At 43.0% G+C, this 23,935-nt stretch overlaps 1 protein-coding gene across 3 annotated transcripts; it reads right to left on the bottom strand.

Moving 5' to 3' along the window:
- Positions 1–857: 857 nt before the first annotated feature.
- tmcc1b (transmembrane and coiled-coil domain family 1b) lies at positions 858–23,624 on the bottom strand. Of its 3 annotated transcripts, none has more exons than XM_029776045.1 (8): positions 23,546–23,624; positions 20,668–20,842; positions 18,071–18,114; positions 15,538–16,324; positions 11,789–12,214; positions 10,019–10,500; positions 2,292–2,427; positions 858–2,102 (listed from the first exon to the last, which is right to left on the bottom strand). In XM_029776045.1, the coding sequence occupies exons 4-8, from the start codon at positions 16,141–16,143 to the stop codon at positions 1,788–1,790; spliced, it is 1,965 nt and encodes a 654-aa protein (XP_029631905.1). In that variant the 5' UTR covers positions 16,144–16,324; positions 18,071–18,114; positions 20,668–20,842; positions 23,546–23,624; the 3' UTR covers positions 858–1,787. The 3 variants fall into 3 exon arrangements, with proteins under 3 accessions (XP_029631905.1, XP_029631907.1, XP_029631906.1); XM_029776047.1 differs by having other exon boundaries at positions 15,538–15,806; XM_029776046.1 differs by lacking the exon at positions 23,546–23,624 and adding an exon at positions 22,566–22,714.
- Positions 23,625–23,935: the final 311 nt, after the last annotated feature.

Here is a 23,935-nt window from a genome sequence, read left to right as displayed (position 1 = left end):
TTCCCATAACTATTAATCTATGGGAAATTATTCAAAACTAGTCTGTTATGGGGCAGTGCCCACAATGGTGCAATGCAACATGTTGTACCACTTATGTTTGACCACAAGGGGGAGGAATAACTAATTGGGTCTTCAGTTTGATATTCAAAGGTACCCAAACCAGAGCATTGCTGTCCGCTGGTGCTCCTGGTTCTTTATTCCCTGGAAGTTTAACCAGCTTTTACTCAACCACCCCTACGGAGAAGAATAAATCATTAATGCTGTGGACCTCAAGGCCTGATTTGAAAAAGGATACACAGGAAGAAGCGAAGCAAGGTTTTACTCTGCCCAGAATCTGTCCACGACGTGAGCAATTCGCATGGAGGTCAATGAGTTGTATTTGGTCAACAAATATTTGCCAATTTGCTACTTGAGGGTTATTTGCTCGAATCCAAGTTCTGTAATTGTTAGGTTGTGGACTCATGTGGCATTTCTGCAACTGAAAAACCTACTTCGTATTGGAGTTATGCCTGTTGTGATACTTATGGATAACCCATTTTAGCATGGATATTGCCATGGAGGGCTTTCACTATTTTAACATAGTCAACTGGGTGGGAATTCCTACGAGTCAGGAGAAATCTGCCATTGAAGAAAATTGAATACTTTAAAATGGAGAGTATAGACAACGCCATTGAAGCTGTCACAGATGAGGCCTATCTATGACCCAGTCACACTTATCTGCCCTCATTGGGTAGAACGGTCTCGCCTGCTTTCCATCTCTGAGGACATTGTTAGAGCTCCCACTAGCTTGTCAATATAGGCAACATTTGCAACACATCAAAAACACGAGGTTGAAATAGGGTGTACTGACTCAATCCTTCATTTTTAAAACCGCATGTTTATTCGTTTTAAAAAATAAAAAGTTAACATTTCATTGTCACTAATAGAAACAGTACGGAAGCACTGAAAGTCTGAGCAGTTTCACAGCTCTTCAAGTATGTTCATTCAGTTTATAGATTAGTTTATTGTCTCAGCAGGGGCAGATCCAACAGGCCAGGCCAAGAGTGCGGGGCTTCAAGCTGAGCATATTCCGACAGTCCTGATCCAATCAGGCCCAACGTCACGTTTAGCTCGTCCAATAGAAACAAGTCAAGAACCCATCACTTGCTTGATCCAGTGATAAATTAGATTTTGTCCACAGCAGTGCACTGTAGCTAGTCACATCAATCCTCCCAGAAAGAAGAGCGATTTGGTGAAATGGGCAAAGACTGGGGTGATTGAGAAGAGGGGCAGAGGAAGAAAACCATGGAAGAGAACATATTGGGAGTAAGAAAAGGGAGAAAGGAGAGATTTTAGGGTTAAAGAGAGAAAAGGAAGGCGAAAAAAGGGTAAAGTCACTAGCCATGTGGATCATCAACATGCCAGCTGTTTACCTTCCCAATCCTGCCACAAGAGAAATCCCTCAAATATCTGCATTAATGACTGCAATAACATGAAGAAACAAATTCAATACCACTTGAAACAATTCTAAAGCAAGAAAACGTCTTCCATGTGTAAACAATTTCACTGCTTGGAGAGAAATAAGTGTGCAGATCTCCTGGCTCCTCATCCTCCTCCTCCTTTCCGCTAAGCCCGCCCTTTGTGCTGGCCTGGCTCTACCAAATGCAGAGGCAGTGTACGGGTTTGGTTAGTTAGTCAGTCACCCCCCCCCTCACACCAGTCCCCGCCTCTGTCCCTCATTGTTCAGGGAGCCCCGCCCCACCATCACCTCCCTTCGTCACTCATTAAGAGAGCCCCACCCCTGTAGGTCAACTCGGGGACAGCAGGAAGCGATCCAGGTACTGCGAGATGACCTCCCAGTTCCTCCACAGGAAGGCGAGGAGGACGACAAAGAGCAGCGTGGAGAAGGTGCGGCTGCGCGTCTTCATCAGGGGCACCACGCAGTTGGCCACGGTGGAGACGAATACCAGGAGCACGGCCATGACGGCTAGCAGCACGTTGATGAGCTTGCCCAGCAGGGTCCGGGCCGTGGCGTTCTCTAGGCCCTCTAGCTGGACCACCTGCTGCTGTTGTTGCTGCAGCTCCATCTTGGAGATACGCGTCTGGCACACCTCCAGAGCCTCCTACATATGGGGGAGTGGGGGACATGGTTAAACAGGTTGGAACGTCATCAACTCGCTTCACCACAAACACAGCAAGACCCTATCGTAGAACATATCAAGGGGGGGGAGAAAGAAGAAACAAATTGAGTTCACTGGAGCTAAAAAGGTATGAGGTAAAAATTATTTATTTCAATTGTTGACAGAACCTACCTGAATGTCTCTAGCTCTCTCGTAAGACTGATAGGCGATCTTCTCCTCCATGCTGGCCAGCTCCTGCTTCAGGTTCAGGATCTCATTCTGATGCAGCTCTGTTAAGTCATTCAGCTGCTCCTCCAAACGCTCACACCTGAACACACACGGTGCCAATCAAACACTTCCTTTCTTTAACCCCTCCCCACCCTTTTGAGGATATATATATATATATATATATATATATATATATTTTTTTTTTTACAGCTTTTGCTACATATACACATGTATTTTCTTATTTATTATAAAATGTGTCATGAAAGGAAGTGTTAGTGGAAATGTTAGCTGGTGCTGAGTTATAAGAGTTCTTTTGATCTGAGAAAGTATACCGGTATTCTAAATTTAGTAACAAGGGGATTTTGCATCTCTTAGCAACTTAAGTAACTGCCGAGTTCAGTGAGTATGTACTCTGCCTTCAAAAAGTATTCATACCCCTTGACTTATTGCACATTGTGTTACTGACTGAATTCAAAATGTATTAAATAGATTTCTCACACAAGATCCAATAATGGCAAAGTGAAAACATGCTTAGAGTTTTTTGCAAATATATTGAAAATTAAATATCTCAATTTACATAAGTATTCACACCCCGGAGTCAATACATGTTTGAGTCACCTTTGGCAGCGATTACAGCTGAGAGTCTTTCTGGGTAAGTCTAAGAGCTTTGCACGCTTGGATTGTACCATTTTTCCCCATTATTATTTTCAAAATTCTTCAAGTTCTGTCAAATTGGTTGTTGATCATTGCTAGACAACCATTTTCAAGTCTTGACATAAATTTTCAAGCAGATTTAAGTCCAAACTGTAAGGAAAATTCACTGTCTTCTTGGTAAGCAACTCCAGTTGTAGATGTGGCCTTGTGTTTTAGGTTATTATCCTGCTGAAAGGTGAATTCATCTCCCAGGGTCTGGTGGAAAGCAGACAACCAGGTTTTCCTCTAGGATATTGCTTGTGCTTAGCTCCATTCCGTTTATTTTTTAATCCTGAAAAACTCCCCAGTCCTTAATGATTACAAGAATACCCATAACAATTCAGCCACCGCCTGCATTAAAATATGAAGATAGGTAGTCTAATCTAATGTGTTATTGGATTTGCACCAAACACTTCATATTTCAGGAGAACAAGTTATAGAACAGGATGAATGTTTTGGAATATTTTAATTCTGTACAGGCTTTTTGAGTAACTACAATGTTTTTCCTATCACAATATTAAACTCTGTTTTAAAGGCACCATTGGCTACATTGTGAAATCCCTGAGCGGTTTCCTTCCTCTCTGGCAACTGAGTGAGGAAGGACGCCTGTGTCTTTGTATTGACCATGCAACTTATGACTTCTTAAGCAAATTTTTACTCCTCAACTAATTTAGGCTTGCCATAACAAAAGGGGTTGAATACTTAAACACGACATTTCAGCTTTTCATTTTGAATTAATTTGTAAAAATGTCAAAAAACAATTACACTTTTACATTATGGGGTATTTGGAATATTTTAATTCTGTACAGGGTTCCCTTTCACTGTCAATTAGGCTAGTATTTTAGTTAGGTTAGTATTTTAGATTAAGACTAACGTAACAAAATGTGGAAAAAGTCAAGGGGTGGGAATACTTTCTGAAGGCACAGTGGCTACGGAAAGTATTCAGACCCCTTGACTTTGTTACAGCCTTATTGTAAAAATAACTAAATAGTTCCCCCCCTTCAATCTACACACAATACCCCATAACGACAAAGCGAAAACAGGATTAGACATTTTTGCTAATTTACACAAAATAAAAAAACCTGAAACATGACATTTACGTAAGTATTCAGACCCTTTACGCAGTACTTTGTTGAAGCACCTTTGGCTGCAATTACAGCATTGAGTCTTGGGCATGACACTACAAGCTTGGCACACCTGTATTTGAGGAGCTTCTCCCATTGGAGAAACTGATGCTCCCTGCATCTGACGGTCAGTCTCAGCAGAGGGAGAGAAAAGCAGAGTCCACCTCTCACGGTCCCTGCTCGCTCCTTTCCTCCGGTGAGACTGACCAGAGAGAGAGGACAGTCTTCCACCTGATGGCGAACCTCGAGTCGCACCACATTATTTCTGCCTCATGCACAAATTCATGTTGTTCTATAACTAGAGAAAGTTAAATATTCCTCTATATTAAAATAGACACGACGAGCTGCGAATAATAAAAACGCAGGCCTATCGATACACTTGGCTACTCAATTCATTCATTGCAGCTGCAGTGCTGGTTGTAGCACTGGTGGAAGTAGGGAGAAGTGTGTTTTTGTTTTGTGTTGACAATGCTGAATAAAAACTTAAACATGAACTCTGTTACAAAAACAACAGCTCCTTGCTGTATTCTTTGACAGGGTCTCTTTAGTCATAGTTTTCAAAGTTGAAGTCTCAAGTAGGCTAGTATCAAACTTTGCTGTGGGGGTCGTGGAAGCTGTAGGCATGGTGATTTGAACAAGCCGATTGGCCAGCACAGTAGGCGCGCTTGATTTAGAGCTCCTGGTCCGCCGATTAGGCAGAATGTGTCCCTTCAGAGAAAATGGTTCAAAATGTGAACACTTTGCCTACCCGGCACACAGTGCTTCTGAATCAAGTGCACCTACTGCCAACAGAGCAAGACATCAATACATACATGCGCACAAGGCTTTATTTTTACATTTGAGTCATTTAGCAGACGCTCTTATACAGAGCGACTAACAGCAGCAATTAGGATTAAGTGCCTTGCTCAAGGGCACATCGACAGATGTTTCAACTAGTCGGCTCTGGGATTCGAACCAGTGACCTTTCAGTTACTTGCCTTACCCTTTTAACCGCTAGGCTACCTGCAACCCAGGTAGCCTTTTCTACAATCTAGAAAAAAGAAACGCACACCTATAAAGGCGAGGTGCTGGCTAGCGGAGCAGAACACTAGAAAATAAAAGGAAAGCCGCACACTCTAAGAGCTCAGATGCAAAAATGTTAATAACCAACGTTTCGACAGCTAAGCTGTCTTCATCAGGGTATCATCACAAACACTGAGAGATGAGTCATTTATATAGTGTCAAGAGACACACAGGTGTTTGTAATCATGGCCAAGTATGGCCTAATATCATTGGTTAACTGAAATATTAAAAAAAAATGGTATACAAGGAACATACAAAAAGACAAACAAATGGATAACATATGATCATAGCATTTGTAGTCTAAAAAGTATCTAACAAACAATTACAATGGCAAAATCACAATAATCACAAGAATGGCTTCAGATCAAAGTCTATGTTGAGACCGAAGGGAGCAAGTGTCTTTAAATTAAAGATCCAGGCAGCCTCTCGTTTTAACAATAAATTATCAAGGTCACCCCCTCTCCTCGGGAGGGTGACATGTTCGATGCCAATATAACGCAGAGACGAAATCGAATGGCCTGCCTCCAAAAAGTGGGCCGCAACTGGGTAAGTCAGGTTTTTGCACCTAATGGTGCTACGGTGCTCTGAGATACGTACTTTTAATTCACGCTTTGTTTTACCCACATAATTTTTACCACAGGGACAAGTTATAAGGTAAATAACTGCCTTAGTGGAACACGTAATAACACCTTTAATTGGGATAGATTTCCCTGTTTGGGGGTGTTTGAAGGATCTACATTTGTAAGTGCCATTGCATTGAGCACAGCCATTACACTTGTAATTTCCATCCAGTATGGGCGCAAATAGGCGTTGTTCAGGAATATCTTGGGGTGGTAAATCAGAGTGTACCAATTGGTCTCTGAGATTTCTGCCCCGCGAGAATACGACCAGGGGAAGATCAGAAAACACATTACCAAGACTATCATCATATTTCAGAATGTGCCAATGTTTGTGAACGATTCCTTTAATTTGTTCAGAGCACTTTGAATAGCGGGTAGTAAGAACGCATGAATGCGTCTTTTTGCGAGACTGACCTTGAAAAAGGTCATGTCTCGTTTTGTTTTGAATTTTCTCAATGGCAATATTAATCTGATCATTGTTGTACCCCCTCTCCTTGAACTTATCCTGAGTCTCAGCCATATTTCTGTCGAAATCTGATTGTTTAATGCAAATTCTTTTGATTCGACAGAATTGGCTGTAGGGCAAACTATTTTTCAAGGGAAGTGGGTGACAACTGTCAGCCCTCAACAAACTGTTAAGATCAGTAGGTTTCCTGTAAAGATCAGTGTATAAAACATTATCTTCACACAAGATCAGAAGATCAAGAAAACTGATTTGACGTGTATCAGATTGCATAGTAAATCTCAAATGTTCAGAACAGGAGTTAAGAAAAGCATAAAACGACTGGAGCAGTTCTGCATCACCCCTCCATAGAACAAAAATATCGTCAATATACCGTTTCCAAATAATGATGTTAGGCAAGAAAACATTTTTGAGAGGGTTAAAAATGGATTGTTTCTCCATGTAACCCACATACAAATTAGCATAGTTAGGAGCCATGGGAGATCCCATAGCAGTACCCTTCGTCTGAATAAAGAAATCATTTAGAAACATGAAGTAGTTGTGTGTGAGTACTATTTCAGCCAACGTTACAATGCAGGCACTGGAAGGTAACTCATTAGGGTCACGTTGCAGAAGAAAATGTTCCATGGCTTCAATACCGCCCTCATGCGGAATATTTGTGTATAACGACTCAACATCAAAAGTAACTAACAAGGTGTTCTCAGGCAGAGGATCAAGAGATTCAATGATAGAGATCATACTGCTGGTGTCCTTTACAAAGGAGGGGAGCTGTTCTGAGATCATACTGCTGGTGTCCTTTACAAAGGAGGGGAGCTGTTCTGCGAGTGGTCTAATAAAAAAGTCAACAAAAGTAGATAGAGGGCCGTTACTGCATCAATGCCCGCTACAATAGGGCGCCCTGGAGGGTTTGTAACGTTCTTGTGTAATTTCGGCAAAGTATAGAAAGTGGCAATTTTAGGGTGTTGGATGGCCAGAAAGTCATATTCTTTTTTGGTTATCTGACCAGAATTTAAATAACCATCTAGGACAGAAAAGATAGTATTGGGAAGTAGGGTCACTGAGTTTCTTGTAAAAGGTGTTGTCAAGTAGCTGTCTATGACACTCATTTACATAAGTTGTCCTATCCATGAGTACCACCGACCCACCCTTATCAGCAGGACGAATAAGGACTGACGTATCAGATTGTAAATCAAGCAAAGCTTTTTTTTCATCCTTAGATAAATTATGGAAAGATTTGAAGTCCTGTTTATTCTTAAGGAGATGAGCAACATCTTTTTCAACAAGTCTGCAATATGTCTCAATAGAGTGATTGCGATTGGCTGGAGGTACAAAATAACTCTTGCTTCTAAAAGGAGTCGGAGTATGTACAGGTAAGTAACCTACTGGTTCAATAGAAGTATCAGGATTAGGGGAGCTAAAGTATTCCCTTAAACGGATGTTTCTAAAAAACTTAAACATGTCTACCTTAACGTCAAAATCGTTACACTGTGTTGTAGGCACAAGATAACCCTTTATTGAGCAAAGAGACATGGGCAGGGCTCAATATCTTGCTTGATAAATTAAAGACACTCAGTCCCGTGGGTTCTGGGACCGTGTGAACGGTCTCCTCTGCCTCAATAACAATAACGGCCCCTCTATCTACTTTTGTTGACTTTTTTATTAGACCACTCGCAGAACAGCTCCCCTCCTTTGTAAAGGACACCAGCAGTATGATCTCAGAACAGCTCCCCTCCTTTGTAAAGGACACCAGCAGTATGATCTCAGAACAGCTCCCCTCCTTTGTAAAGGACACCAGCAGTATGATCTCTATCATTGAATCTCTTGATCCTCTGCCTGAGAACACCTTGTTAGTTACTTTTGATGTTGAGTCGTTATACACAAATATTCCGCATGAGGGCGGTATTGAAGCCATGGAACATTTTCTTCTGCAACGTGACCCTAATGAGTTACCTTCCAGTGCCTGCATTGTAACGTTGGCTGAAATAGTACTCACACACAACTACTTCATGTTTCTAAATGATTTCTTTATTCAGACGAAGGGTACTGCTATGGGATCTCCCATGGCTCCTAACTATGCTAATTTGTATGTGGGTTACATGGAGAAACAATCCATTTTTAACCCTCTCAAAAATGTTTTCTTGCCTAACATCATTATTTGGAAACGGTATATTGACGATATTTTTGTTCTATGGAGGGGTGATGCAGAACTGCTCCAGTCGTTTTATGCTTTTCTTAACTCCTGTTCTGAACATTTGAGATTTACTATGCAATCTGATACACGTCAAATCAGTTTTCTTGATCTTCTGATCTTGTGTGAAGATAATGTTTTATACACTGATCTTTACAGGAAACCTACTGATCTTAACAGTTTGTTGAGGGCTGACAGTTGTCACCCACTTCCCTTGAAAAATAGTTTGCCCTACAGCCAATTCTGTCGAATCAAAAGAATTTGCATTAAACAATCAGATTTCGACAGAAATATGGCTGAGACTCAGGATAAGTTCAAGGAGAGGGGGTACAACAATGATCAGATTAATATTGCCATTGAGAAAATTCAAAACAAAACGAGACATGACCTTTTTCAAGGTCAGTCTCGCAAAAAGACGCATTCATGCGTTCTTACTACCCGCTATTCAAAGTGCTCTGAACAAATTAAAGGAATCGTTCACAAACATTGGCACATTCTGAAATATGATGATAGTCTTGGTAATGTGTTTTCTGATCTTCCCCTGGTCGTATTCTCGCGGGGCAGAAATCTCAGAGACCAATTGGTACACTCTGATTTACCACCCCAAGATATTCCTGAACAACGCCTATTTGCGCCCATACTGGATGGAAATTACAAGTGTAATGGCTGTGCTCAATGCAATGGCACTTACAAATGTAGATCCTTCAAACACCCCCAAACAGGGAAATCTATCCCAATTAAAGGTGTTATTACGTGTTCCACTAAGGCAGTTATTTACCTTATAACTTGTCCCTGTGGTAAAAATTATGTGGGTAAAACAAAGCGTGAATTAAAAGTACGTATCTCAGAGCACCGTAGCACCATTAGGTGCAAAAACCTGACTTACCCAGTTGCGGCCCACTTTTTGGAGGCAGGCCATTCGATTTCGTCTCTGCGTTATATTGGCATCGAACATGTCACCCTCCCGAGGAGAGGGGGTGACCTTGATAATTTATTGTTAAAACGAGAGGCTGCCTGGATCTTTAATTTAAAGACACTTGCTCCCTTCGGTCTCAACATAGACTTTGATCTGAAGCCATTCTTGTGATTATTGTGATTTTGCCATTGTAATTGTTTGTTAGATACTTTTTAGACTACAAATGCTATGATCATATGTTATCCATTTGTTTGTCTTTTTGTATGTTCCTTGTATACCATTTTTTTTAATATTTCAGTTAACCAATGATATTAGGCCATACTTGGCCATGATTACAAACACCTGTGTGTCTCTTGACACTATATAAATGACTCATCTCTCAGTGTTTGTGATGATACCCTGATGAAGACAGCTTAGCTGTCGAAACGTTGGTTATTAACATTTTTGCATCTGAGCTCTTAGAGTGTGCGGCTTTCCTTTATTTTCTAGCCTTTTCTACAGAAATGTTTGATCAACTAAAAATGCCTTGAAGGTCACCCAGTCAATCGACCCGTTGGTAACCACTGGTCTAGTCTATTTAATACCGGTTGTGTCCTAGGTTGTGTGTGTGGCATGCAGTGGCTACCTGTATCTCTCCTCCTGCAGGGCCTGCATGATCATGGTGTAGTCTCTCTGGTAGTGGCTTTTCAGGCTGTCAAACGACTCATCCAGCCGACCTTGGCTGTCCCGGAGCTCCTGGACCTCGTGGAGCAGCGTGTCCAAGCCCAAGCTCTGGCCGTGCTCCAGTGTGTTCAAGCCCTTGGAGCTGGGCGGGCCCCCGGGGGCCCCTGTGATGCTGTTGGCCCCAGCCGAGCCGGAGGTGGCACTGGAGCAGTCGTCCTCGCTGCCGTACTTGGGGCTAGAGGCCCCCCCCAGGGTCCTGGACCCCCCAGTCCCCAGAACGTGACCATCCTCCTGGGGCTCGTCCAGGGAGTCCTTCAGGGCAGAGATGTTGTCAGCACTGCCAAACTTGTTGCGGATGAGGGAGGCGATCTCTCGAGGCTTGGACACCACGGCCCCGGCCGCCGAGTGAGTGGCGTGGGAGAAGCTGGAGAGGCCACCGGTGACCTGTTGGGGGAGATGGGTCAGTTACTAACTAGGGAGGGAGGGGGGACTACGGTGGTAGTGAAAACACATGGGACAGAGATACCAGACCTGGGTTCAACTTAGGGATGTGACAAATTTGATAAGTGTTTTAACAGCCATTTTCTTTTTCCGATTTATCAGAATATATCTGAAAATTCCACATTAATTCACAATGCAGAATAATGGTCCTAATGCATGACCGTTGGGCCGGGCATTGAAGTTATATCTACTGCAGTCATATACCCTTGAAAGCGCCTCGGCCACGGCATGTTTGTCTGTAAGGGTACGTTAAAGCTTTTTAATGAAAATGTCGACACAAAACTCTCCGGAGATAGTTTCGAAGCGCGACTGAACGGGCATTTTACTTGTCTGTAAAGGAATACCACTGAAGCGGTACTAACTACCAGAAGTGTCAATCAAATAATCGAGAACTGACTGCGCGCAACTTTAGGTCTAAAGTTTGTTAAATACCATAAGACATTTAAAGGAAGAAAATATTTTCCGATAGGAATCGACTGCTAAGATAAAAAAAAAAAAAAGTAAAACGATTAGTTGCCGTGCTTCGCAAACACTTGCATCTTTCTTAGCGAGCGTCAGAGAGAGAGGGGAGGGGCAGAGTATAGGCAGGTCGGCCACCAGGCAGAACTGTGCACTAGGCCTATCTGTCGGCATTCAGAAGCTGTACCACGCAATGTATTTCACAATTTCTTAACTTATGTCTCTCAGCTTCAGTAAACCAATGAACAGGCTAGGAAATTCTACATGCAACAGACCGAAGACTGAACACAATACTTTTTCCATTTGGGATTATTCTTAACATTAGGGATCCCGATTTCGTTTAAAACGTTTCACACCCCTAGTTCAAATACCACTTAATCTTTCAAATACTTTTAGCGTTTGCTTTAGTCTGCCTGGAGTGACAGATGTGCACGGTTTGCGACTCTTCTAGAAGTTATTGCACCAGTCAAGCTCAACCAAGCCCAGCTAAAGTATGAAATGATTTCGAATAGTATTTATGAACCCAGGTCTGAGACATACATATTCTACACGCAATCTATTGAATTCTGTAGGAAACTGTGTGCTGCTAATTACTCTGAAAAGGACAGGTGGCTAAAACCAGACAAACTAGATTTTGATGGTGGTGGTGGTGGTGGTACTCACATTAGCAGTTGCAGTGGCACACTAGTGGTAGAAATAACACTGGTGAAAAATACGTGGGATGACCTCATAAGGAAAGTACATGTGATGTTAAAATGTTCATAAGGCTAACCTTAGCGCCCACGCCCTTGAGGCCTTGGTGCATGTCTCGGAGCACGTCTTTGGGCTGACGGGGGATACCGTTGTGCTCCACCTCTCTCAGTTTGCGGTGGTAGTGCTCCAGCTTCCTCTGCAGCTGCTGAATGGTCTGGGCCGACTTCTGGTTCTTCTTCTCAAACACCTGTTTGATACGGGCACTCTGCTGCTTGTCCGCGTTGTTGGCCAGCTTCAGGTACTCGGCCACGTTGTCGTCTCTGGCCGTCTGCTCAATCTTGATCTGCTCGGTGAGCTTGAGGATCTTCTGCTGCAGCTGGGCGATGGCCTGTTTTGTGCGCTGGGGGTCGGGGGTGGTGTCGACCGAGTCCAGCCCGTAGCCGTCGGCGCCGCAGGAGAGGGCGTTGGGCGATACGGCCGGGCCGGAACCTTCCAGACAATCCAGCTGACCCAGGAAAGACAGTAACGAGGAGGAAGAGAAGATGGGAGGAGAGAAGGATAGATCAGAGACTGTCGTGTAAGATTGAGGAAGAGCATTAAAAGTAGCCAAAGGGAGTGGAAAGTAACTATAAGGCAAACATGATAAAAATCAGCCAACACCATATAATCATAATATAGGGTCTCCAATCAAAAACACATTTTGACCAATGTGTAAAATAATGTTAATTGTGTAGATAATCATCCAAGAAAACCCAGTAATCCAAACCTCATGTCTCTATCATAATCCCTTCAAAAAGTTAGTTTTTACTCTTGTAGGATGGTCAGAATTAGGGTGACTAAATGACAACCCATTTTATATATAAATATATCACACACACACACACAACCATTGAAAAGTTTGGGGTCACTTAGAAATGTCCTTGTATTTGAAAGAAAAGCAAATTTTTTGTCCATCAAAATAACAAATTGATCAGAAATACAGTGCAGACATTGTTAATGTTGTAAATGACTATTGTAGCTGGAAACAGCAGATTTTTTATGGAGTATCTAAATAGGCGTACAGAGGCCCATTATCAGCAACCATCACTCCTGTGTTCCAATGGCACGTTGTGTTAGCTAATCCAAGTTGATCATTTTAAAAGGCTATTTAAATCATTAGAAAACCCCTTTTCAATTATGTTAGCACAGCTGAAAACTGTTGTTCTGCTTAACGAAGCAATAAAACTGGCCTTCTTTAGACTAGTTGAGTATCTGGAGCGTCAGCATTTGAGAGTTTGATTACAGGCTCAAAATGGCCAGAAACAAAGAACTTTCTTCTGAAACTCAGTCTATTCTTGTTCTGAGAAATGAAGGCTATTCCATGCGAGAAATTGCCAAGAAACTGAAGATCTCGTACAACGCTGTGTACAGAACAGCGAAAACTGGCTCTAACCAGAATATAAAAAAAGAGTCGGAGGACCTGGTGCACAACTGAGCAAGAGGACAAGTACATTAGTGTGTCTAGTTTGAGAAACAGACGCCTCACAAGTCCTCAACTGGCAGCTTCATGAAATAGTACCCGCAAAAACACCAGTCTCAGCATCAGTGAAGCGGCGACTCCGGGATGCTGGCCTTCTAGGCAAAATGGTTTTCTAATGATCAATTAGCCTTTTAAAATGATAGCTAATCCAAGTTTAACACAACATGCCATTGGAACACAGGAGTGATGGTTGCTGATAATGGACCTCTGTACGCCTATGTAGATATTCCATAAAAAAAAAAAATCTGCCATTTCCAGCTACAATAGTCATTTACAACATTAACAATGTCTACAGTGCATTTCTGATCAATTTGATGTTATTTTAAAAATGGACAAAATATAAAAATGCTTTTCTTTCAAAAACAAGGACATTTCTGCGTGACCCCAAACTTTTGAACGGTGGGGTATATCTCTATCGCGTCAGCTAGGCTGGATTCGGTGTAAGGTGGCCCGTAGCCTTCATTCTGACAGGCTCACTTTCCCATTGAATGGGTCGTCGTTCTCGAATCCGCAGGACATAAAACAAGAGGTAAGATGGATATCGATCAGATGTCTTGGTAAAATGTATTTCATAACATAAGGAAGCTTTGGGTTTGTGGTAGATTCTGCCTATTATAAACATACAGAAGTGACATTTTCACCCCCTCTGGGCAGTGGCTGGACACCCTACATAATGTTACCTCAGACTGACTTACCATAAAAGGAACATGTTAATAATTTGTAAAAACAACCGAGTCGTACCTTCCATAAATATCTCCAGAGGAATCCATGTCTATATACTGAGCAGTAATTCATCAGACAGGGATGCCATACAGAGAGTGTGTGTGTGTGTGTGTGTGTGTGTGTGTAAGTTCCCTAATTCACAGTAAATGAGGTGGCTTAACTGAATAAGCTAAAGCTTTTTTCTTAACCAGAAAAATAAAAATGTTATGTTCTCAAATCTATTTTCTACACAGAGAGGTGGGATTCTAGAATGGCGGTGCTGGAGATCAGAACATAAATCATTCATTCTGGGCTGTTCTGGGGAGTTGGGCCAGACGAAAGCCGCTAACTACAGTGGAGTTGCCCTTCCATCACTGTCAGTTCAGACAGCTTATGTAACAGACAGCCAGTGGGGATGGACAGGACTTTTGCCTTCTCTAAGACAGTCTGAGTCGCTCAACTACAGACACATCCAGACGCTACTGTAGCTAGCCACTAGCCTGTTAGCTGCTCATGTAACGCGGGTTAATTACAGTTCACACAGTAGGGTGGCCACGGTCTGCTGTTGGTGGAACAGACTGCTTAGGACTGTCATCCTACTGCCCGATTCATACCCTTCCTGCTCAAAAGGCTTGGTGCTGCTAGGGTTATGCACTGTGCATGATGGGTATACCTCAGACACAATGATGGGCTAGTTGTACTAGATGTCTAGGAGTTCAACACTCAATCCTAACAGCGTGAAGGATTTAGAAATGCACTGTCCTGCTACTAAGTCAGTCAGTATTCATTCATTGGCAAAATATTGCAAGACAGTGTACTCCAAATTTCTACGGATTTGAGCAATTCCAGTGAGGACCAGTGTACATCTAAAATGTTGGAGGACAGTGTCAGAGATGTCAGGGGACCATCCGCTTTTCAACTTGTTTTGGCCTGCAAGTCAAGCCTTCGCTGGCTGACCTGAAGTACACTTGGAGACAGCCACAGCTAAATATAGAAAGGCTTAGAGCACATAGTGACCAACACACACACTGACCTGCCAGTAATGACAGTTCCTTTCACTCCTTACATTTACATTTCCATTTTAGTCATTTAGCAGACGCTCTTATCCAGAGCGACTTACAGTAGTGAATGCATACATTTCATACATTTAAAAAGATAAATTCCGTACTGGTCCCCCGTGGGAAACGAACCCACAACCCTGGCGTTGCAAACCCCATGCTCTACCAACTGAGCCACATGGGACCTATCCTTACACAAACGGACAGAGTCACTGTTTTAGCCCTGTGGCCTTCACTACGTGAGTTCCTAGGTGAATGTTGTCATTATAATAAAACGTTTTTTTGACAATGTATTACATATCCTTCATCCAAGAACATCCAGAGGAAGGCAAGCCAGTTAGCCCAATATGATCAATTTCATTTCACAGTAAATCATCATGAATTCTGACCTTCCAATACTGTGCTTCCATTTAGATATGCGTTCTCTCTAGCAGCAGCTGCTTGTTTATTACATATTTTGTTTTAAATATAGGTGAAAAGCTTGCAGTGGCCTGTTTGCACCAGTGGGTAGGTTTTACAGGGGACTGTAGGGCCCTAGTTTCAACTCACCCTGTCAGGCTCCTCAGTGGAGTGGTACCCGGAAGTGAGCAGCATGTCGGCAAGGGCGGGGCTGGTGGGCGTGTCCGTGGTGGAGGAGGAGCGCGGGCGGCCAGCCTGCAGCAGCATAACCTCCTGGGTACTCCTCCGGTGGATCTGGGGGCTGCCTTTCTGGGGGGGGTCCCCGGTCCCCCCCGCCTTGGTGCGGCGGCTCTGCAGACTGGTCCCTCGCTTCATTATGGGGGGCGCGCCACGGATTTGCTGCAGAACGCGGCTCAGAGCTGCAGGGGGAGCGGAGGAAGTAGTGTGGGGGTCAGAGTCCGGACCGGGTGCTGAGTGGGCGTCCCCAACCTCTGGCCCCCCACCATCAGGGGGCTCAAGGGCGGGGCCACCTGAGGAGGAGGCGGCAGCGTCGTGCGGGGAGACGGACGAGCGGCGGCGCTGCGGCTGGAAAAGCTGCTTCAAGCCGTGGCCAAGCGCGCCCATGTTCTCCAGTGCATTGTGGGTGATTTTGGACAGGCCGTGCTCCGACTCAGACACCCTTCGGCCCACCTCCTGCTCCACCCGACCTCCCGCATCTGGCTCCTCAGGACTCTGCTCACTACTAGCCTGATCCATCAGGGGGCGCCAGGCTGACGCTCAGCCACAGGGTGAACTCTGGGGGTGCGGGGGTCTAGCTACACCCCAACACCACACCCCCTTTAAGAGGCAGCTTCAAAAGTCGGGAAGCAAGGAGTATGGCGCTCGCTCACTTGGGCCCTGTGCGCGTGCATGCGGATTGGCTCAAAGACATGCTCGTCTAACACAAAAAGGAAAATAAAATGGATTATGACATGCAACAGTGAGTGGATGGGACAAAAGAAAGCACCAGAATTAAAACAATGATTACAAAAAGCGGCAGGCAGAGGTTGAACTCGTGTCAGCTTAGAGACATTGAGGCTTGAGTTTAGTTGACTCGATTTATATATATATTTGTATGATCAAATATTATTTTTTTTTAAAATTACAATATTACACTGAACAAAAATATAAAAACGCAGCATGTAAAGTGTTGGTCCCATGTTTCATGAGCTGAAATAAAAGATCCCAGAAATATTCCTTAGGCACAAAAAGATTCTCTCAAATTGTGTACACAAATTAGTTTACATCCCTGTTAGTGAGCATTTCTCCTTTTCCAAGACAATCCATCCACCTGACAGGTTGGGCATATCAAGAAGCTGATTAAACAGCATGATCATCACACAGGTGCACCTTGTGCGGGGACAATAAAAGCCCACTCAAAACCGTGCAGTTGTCACAATACAATGCCACAGCTGTCTCAAATTGAGGCAGCGTGCAATTAGCATGCTGACTGCAGGAATGTCCTGCAGAGCTGTCACCAGAGAAGGTAATGTTAATTTCTCTACCATAAGCTGCCTCCTGCCAAATTCTCTCAAATGACGTAGGTCCAACCAGCCTCACAACCACAGACCACGTGTATGGCCTCGTGCAGGCGAGCAGTTTGCTGATGTCAACGTTGTGAACAGACTGCCCCATGGTGGCTGTGGGGTTATGGTATGGGCAGGTATAAGCTATGGACAACGAACACAAATGCATGTTAAAATCGATGCCAATTTGAATGCACAAAGACACCATGACGAGATCCTGAGGTGCCCAGCATCTGTATTCCCAGTCATGTGAAATCCATAGAGTCGGGTCTAATCAATATACTTAAATTGACCGATTTCCTAACATGAACTGTTACTAAACTTTTTGAAATTGTTGCGTTTATATTTTTGTTCAGTATGGTAAATCCATGAGCCAAACCACAACGTCTGATGTCCAAACCCACTTACAAAACAACTCTACTAAAGAAAGCAGTCTTCTACAGCAATGATGGGTGTCGTGCTAAACAAAATACTTTCCAAAAACAATTTCTGAAATGCTGGGGTTTTATTGTACAGTTTCCATAGATAGTGGCACTTTTAGAGGAAGTGGCACTTTTAGAGGAAGAAAGCATGTCACAGGACCTGGGTTAACGAGCCTAATCTGACTGTGGTTTCCTTGTCAGGCAGAGGTTAACAAACATTGCCTTAATTTGTTATTTACTTAGACAGTTGTTTGTAGTCTAAGATAAGATACACAGCATTTCAGAAACTATTTCTTTACTAAAATGGGTGGGGAAAAAACATATCCTTTGAGGATTTCGAATGAGTTTAAAGTAAATAGTATGAAAAAGATAAGTAATAATGAAACAAAATATAAATGAATATAACGGAATCTTCTGGTGGGTTCTTATCTGGCTGAGGCACCCAGAGTTGCGCCATGATACCCCTGTAGAGAGCCTTGACCTCAGAGACCAGATCAAGCATGGAGCCACATCGTCTGAGAGTTGAGCTCCAGGAAAGCACTTTAGATAAAGACTGTTTTACTTAGCAACAGCATAGAAAAGGGGAAAGAGATATGGAGGAAGAGAACGCGAGGGGAAAGGAGAGAGCAAGAAGAAACAGGTGGCAAGAAAGAGAAGAGAAAAAAAAGAAAAGAGAGCCAGGGAGATAGATCTTACCCTCCGTCCAGCTTCTCCTCTTCCGACTTACAGCTCAGGGTTGGCTGCGGAGGAAGAGGTCAACGTCAGAGGGAAATCACTATCAAAATGGAACCAATGACGAGATACAAATAAATGACGCTGGCAACGGCGGCACACGGAGCCGTGCTCAAAATCAGCCGTGTACAATCTGCACAGAATTAACGAGACCTGTACGCACACACACTGAGGGGCTTCAGGGACTCCTCCTAGAATACATTTTGAGAAGTCCTCATCTTAACAGCAAATATCTTCACTGCCCTGTGCACACTCAAGATGAGACCATGACATGGTGTGTGGAACACCTCACAGTGATGACTCCATCCAGATCACTCAGGAGAGCTACGAGCAGAGCAGCAGAGGTCCGACACATCATGAGTGTTCCAGTAAATAACGGAAGTAAAGAGGGACATAACGCTTGAGAGACGCTGACCAGCAGAGCTCCTTTTGTGCAGTGAGCAAAGAACCTGCCTTTTGAGTCAAAGCCTTCATCCCAAACGGAACCAAATCCTACTACGTAGTACACTACTTTTGATGGGCTCTGGTCAAAAAGGTAGTGCACTATACAGGGGACAGGGTGCCGCTTGGGACAGAGTAAGTTGCCTGTCAGTGGAACCCACCAACCACACCAGTTGCCCAATCCGCACACAACTAAAGGAAGAGGAAAAGGGAAAGAATTCAGTCACCACCAGTTTACTGGCACCAGCAGGACACGATGCCTCCCACACAACTCCCTACCCACTCGCAAATTATGATACATCACCAGAATTTCCTCTCACATTAGCAGATTGAAGGATGCGGAGAGAAACTGCCTGCATAGCGCAACGCCCAAATACAGTATAGAAAAACACTACTAAATGACAGAGTGAAAGTACCCCAAATGGATAGGATTGAGCGATTGCGTCCTTTGAGTAAGTCCCTTCCTCATATCCGGAACACTAAGCCTGTAACATTAACCCAACACTTGAGGTAACACTACGGCTAATCTCGCCCAGAAGCGCTGCACACATAGCAGTAACTAACACTTGACCTCACCAAATAGGCTAAAGTAGATGTCAACAACAGGCATATCTGCATACTCCTCATCTATCAGTGGAAATCCCCTAACTCTCTTACCCGTTCCCCTCCTCATTTCACCCCATGTTTAACTTATTGCAAGCGAGACTGAAAGGTCCGGCTATATATATATATATATATATATATATATATATATATATATATATATATATATAGGCCCATTTGCAGGCCCGAATTCACTGAGGGGACGCAGTGGTTAACAAGTGAGCAGGTAGGCTACACACAAAACAAAAGCACACACAGTGACATGCATGTTCCACAGAGTGATTAGGGAGTCTAATGGTATTATGAATGCATTATTAAGCAGACAGGAGTGACTCCAAGACTCAGCACAGCTATTGTACGTCATTGTCAACAAGCAGGCACCCCAAACCATCTTATGGCTAAAACACCCTCTGCCACAATCAGATAGGCTCATAGGCAAATGGGAGTACGGAACACAAGACCTAATGCTGTAATATCAGACTACCTACTGCCACAGATGTAGTCAAATGCACATCCACTGCTGCAGTTTGAAACATCCATTTTATTTATCGAGGCAAGTCAGTTAAGAACAAATTCTTATTTACAGTGACGGCCTAGGAACAGTGGTTTAACTGCCTTGTTCACGGGCAGAACGACAGATTTTGACCTTGTCAGCTCGGGGATTCGATCTGGAAACCTTTCGTTTACTGGCCCAACGCTCTAACCACTAGGCTACCTGCTGCCCCGATCTACGAGTACATGGACAAGTGTACTAACAGACATTCACACAGTGAAGCACACCATGACAGCCCCCAGTCTCTTTTCCTCCTTTAGGGCGCTACATTATCTCTGTCAGAAGTGGGTCTCCTATCACTGGGAAGATCTCAATTACATACCCCTCGCGTCCTCCCTCCTTCTCAAAACCTATTGGATGAGAAAGCCAGAGGTCACTTCACTCTGACCTTCTCCTCTAATGGGTTTTGAGAAGGAGACGAGGAGAGAGGACACGAGGAGTATGCAATTGAGATCGTCCCCCTCTTTCCCCTCGACCGCCTCATGCACGCAGCCTTCCAAGGTCACACCAGCATGTGTGTAATGTGTGTGTGTGTGTCTCTCTCTCTACAGTCTATACTGCATGTGCCTACATGGAGAAGATACATTTGCATGAAGTATCTACCACATTGGCAACCATATCTGTACTTGTATCCATTCACTGTAACTGTCTACTTTCACATGACATCTACAGCAGGGCCCTTTGTCCAGGAAGAGGACAATGTCTTAGTGAGCTGTGTCCGCCTGCATCCATCTTCTCATCTATTTTTACCACTGTTTATCTACCAAAAGCTATTCTTCATTCTGATGAAAGCCAACATGGCTGTAACATTAATGCCCCAACTATTTCAGGCTCCATTTTTTTAAAGCTCAAAAGCAGCCTTCTCGTTCACAAAAATAGCTTTATGAAAGGTGCGATTGGAAATTAGTCTAAGATCCCTTTAGTTTGGCTTGCTACTTTAGTTTGGCTTTACTGGGAAGCATACCTTGAGTTCCGGTCATCAGCAGGCCTATTGGGATTTCACTGCATAGGAAAAGCCTAAGTATTCCAAGGAAATGTTCAAAACCCACTTCCTTTGAACACTCTTTCAAAGTACAAGAGCTAGGATGTCCTTTTCTCTTCAGTCAACAGTTTCCACTGATGTTTCGGAATGTCACATGCTGAAAAGGAAAGAAATATGTCAGGGCAGGTTTTCAAACATCTTTACCATTAACCCAATGAGTCCCACCATATCGCTGGTGCGTTTTGGACTTCTAAACATTGTGTTTGAGCTTCTGGTTTGTACAATCGAATTGGTCTATTTCTTCTGCATCCATAGATTCCATTATTCTGTGTGCTTAAATGGGGGCTGAGCTAGAGCGGTGTTTGTGAGACAAGGGCGTAGAGTCCAAAGAGCTCTTCTACATAGAAGATAATTGGAAATCCCAGGACATGATGTCTATAATAAGCTCACAGTTTCTGTCACAAACTCCACACAACTAATTCTGTACTTACAGCATTCATCATGTTTTTGCTTTGGCGGACCTTATTTTATTGACATTTGCCGATAAAAACTCATAAATGCACCGGTTTATGACGAATTGTTGTGTTCCACTTGTAATCCTGGTTGTTCTATAAAGAAAATGTTTAAACAAAATTGTATTTGTGAAGCTAATGTAAGGGCTGAACATGCAGACAAATGAAAGTCAGAAATATGATTTTTGCTGGGATCTCAGGACTAATAGGGTTAAGATCATGGTTCATCCATGGCCTACAAATTGACTTAATATTATCATAGTGCTAAATATGATCATAATGCTTTTGAGAAACTCCCTGGAGTTCAATTACACATTTGTGACTCACTCATAACTGTGGTTAAGTATCAAAAGTATAAATTACTAATTCCTTATATTAAAGCAAACCAGATGGCACCATTTTCTTGTATTGTTAATTTACGGAAAGCCACGGGCACACTACAACATTCAGACATCATTTACAAACGAAGCATGTGTGTTTAGTGAGTCCGCCAGATCAGAGGCAGTAGGGATGACCAGGGATGTTCTGTTGATAAGTGCGTGAATTTGACTGTTTTCCTGTCCTGCTAAGTATTCAAAAGGTAACGGCTACTTATGGGTGTCAAGGAAAATGTATGGAGTAAAAAGCATAATATTTTCTTAAGGAATGTAGTGAAGTAAAAGTAGTCAAAAATATAAATAGTAAAGTGCAGATAACCCCAAAAAACTACTTAAGTAGTACTTCCAAGTATTTTTACTTAAGTACTTTACACCACTGGACTTAATACAGTACATTCTCCAGATTCAATTTTCTATTGCACTGCATATCCTTCTGTCTAGTCCAGTGGGCTGTCATAAAGACTAAGACAAAACAGGTGCACAGACACTGGCCTGGCATAGGCAAACCAATGCCAACATCTTCAAGGGATGTGATGGGCCGTCCTGTCAACACAAAGCACTAGAATAGCTAGGCCTAATACAATCCTGGCTAAATCGTGTGAGATTAGTTCAACTGCCACAATCAGTCGGCTACCTAGATAGCTAATTTTGCCTCCACTGGAGTAGCCCATTTCTGTGAGCTTGCTATTTCTTAGCTAACTGACTGAGATCGATTTTCCAATCAATTAAATACTCGTTGTGTGGGGTTTGTTTTTACAATAGGAGACATTAGCTAGTTGACTACCGAGCTAAACGCAGAGCTGTTAGCTCAATTAATCCGATAACGTAATCAGACAGAAAGCCGTTGATAAACGTGTTTGCTGCAAGATATGTGGAGGTGTTCACGCCCAAAACCGGCCTGTGCGTAATTAGCTAGCGATAAGACACCTAGCTAATTACAATCACACTTCAAATCTAACGTCAAGGTATTGCTAAGCAAATGACTACATACCTTAACTACCGAGATTATAAAGTGGAAAAGAACAGTTATCCCATTTCAGAATAGAAAATGACAGCCGCGCAAACGTCACCGTCAGTGGCCAAACAACACTACCACCAGCGTCATCAATATGAGCATGAGCCATTTAGCCAGCTGTTAGCATAGGTGTGGAATTTTAATCGAGGTTAGCTAATGTTACATCCACTATCGTGGACAGGCCTAATTAAAATGCTAACCAGGCAATAGACATAACATGAAAAATATGGTTTGCGTTCAGACACATTTTAGTTGTTGCGTATGGCTAATGATCTCACAGACAGCCTGAAAACATCCACCCACCCGGTGTTTTGTAGGACGTAACGACATAGCTAGCTAACGTTAGCAAGCAGGTTTGTGCCCGTGGATTTCCACCGCAGCACATCCCGACGTTACACCGGCTGAGTGGCGTCCATGCTACCCCTTCCCTGACACCACACTGAACAACAAGTTACACCTATTTACTAACGTAGCCAATATTAATAGCAAACGTTAGCTAGTTTAATTCAATGACAATGTAGCTAGCGCGCATCTGTTTATTGGAAATGTGTAATAGGACATGGTTGATCATACATGAATGCTGACACACCCCAACACCAACCGTAGTCAGCTCATGCCCAAAAAGTAACGACACATTAAAGTAAATCGCTTGCACCCACACAACTAGCTAACGCTTATCTAGTTTAGCTAAATCTAGTAAGAAAGAACATGTTGGTTGGGAGTAACGTTAGCTAACGGTGGCTAGCTAGTTTTAGCGATAGCCAGCTAAATCGTTAGTTAGCTAGCCAGACAGCTACTACACGGCTAGCTTAGCTAACACCAGGTTGAACACAAGTTGATAAAAAACACACCTCTTTCGAGAATATACAACTACAAAATGAGAAACTCTACACTCGATATTGATATTACAGTTCGCCAATCAAACTATATTGTGTAATTTACATATTACAACTTACATGGGCGCTGAGAGGATTGTGTTGATGAACGTTCATTTCTCCCGATGGAACACTCCCACGATGACGTCAAAGAGCGTTTTCAACGTAGGTGGTGATAGGGCCACTCATCTGACATTTATTTTGATACGGAGAAGACAAACCGTCTGAGAAGATACAAAAATATTATAATGTAAAAGGTTAAAAGAGATATATATATATTTTTTTTAAATATATATATATATACACTGCTCAAAAAAATAAAGGGAACACTTAAACAACACAATGTAACTCCAAGTCAATCACACTTCTGTGAAATCAAACTGTCCACTTAGGAAGCAACACTGATTGACAATAAATGTCACATGCTGTTGTGCAAATGGAATAGACAACAGGTGGAAATTATAGGCAATT

The sequence above is a fragment of the Salmo trutta genome, chromosome 14, assembly GCF_901001165.1.
Source record: "Salmo trutta chromosome 14, fSalTru1.1, whole genome shotgun sequence".
Lineage (NCBI taxonomy): Eukaryota > Metazoa > Chordata > Actinopteri > Salmoniformes > Salmonidae > Salmo > Salmo trutta.
Note: the sequence above shows the minus strand (reverse complement) of the source record. Positions and strands in the feature narration are given on the sequence as shown.

What these genes read in the sequence shown, in the direction of transcription:
- tmcc1b (XM_029776045.1), bottom strand. Translation starts at nt 16,143, where the DNA reads ATGGATCAGGCTAGTAGTGAGCAGAGTCCTGAGGAGCCAGATGCGGGA. An exon ending in TCAAGGGCGTGGGCGCTAAG is followed by an intron (nt 10,501 to 11,788) that starts GTTAGCCTTATG and finishes CTCCCCCAACAG; the next exon opens with GTCACCGGTGGCCTCTCCAG. An exon ending in CTGCAGGAGGAGAGATACAG is followed by an intron (nt 2,428 to 10,018) that starts GTAGCCACTGCA and finishes GTGTGTGTTCAG; the next exon opens with GTGTGAGCGTTTGGAGGAGC.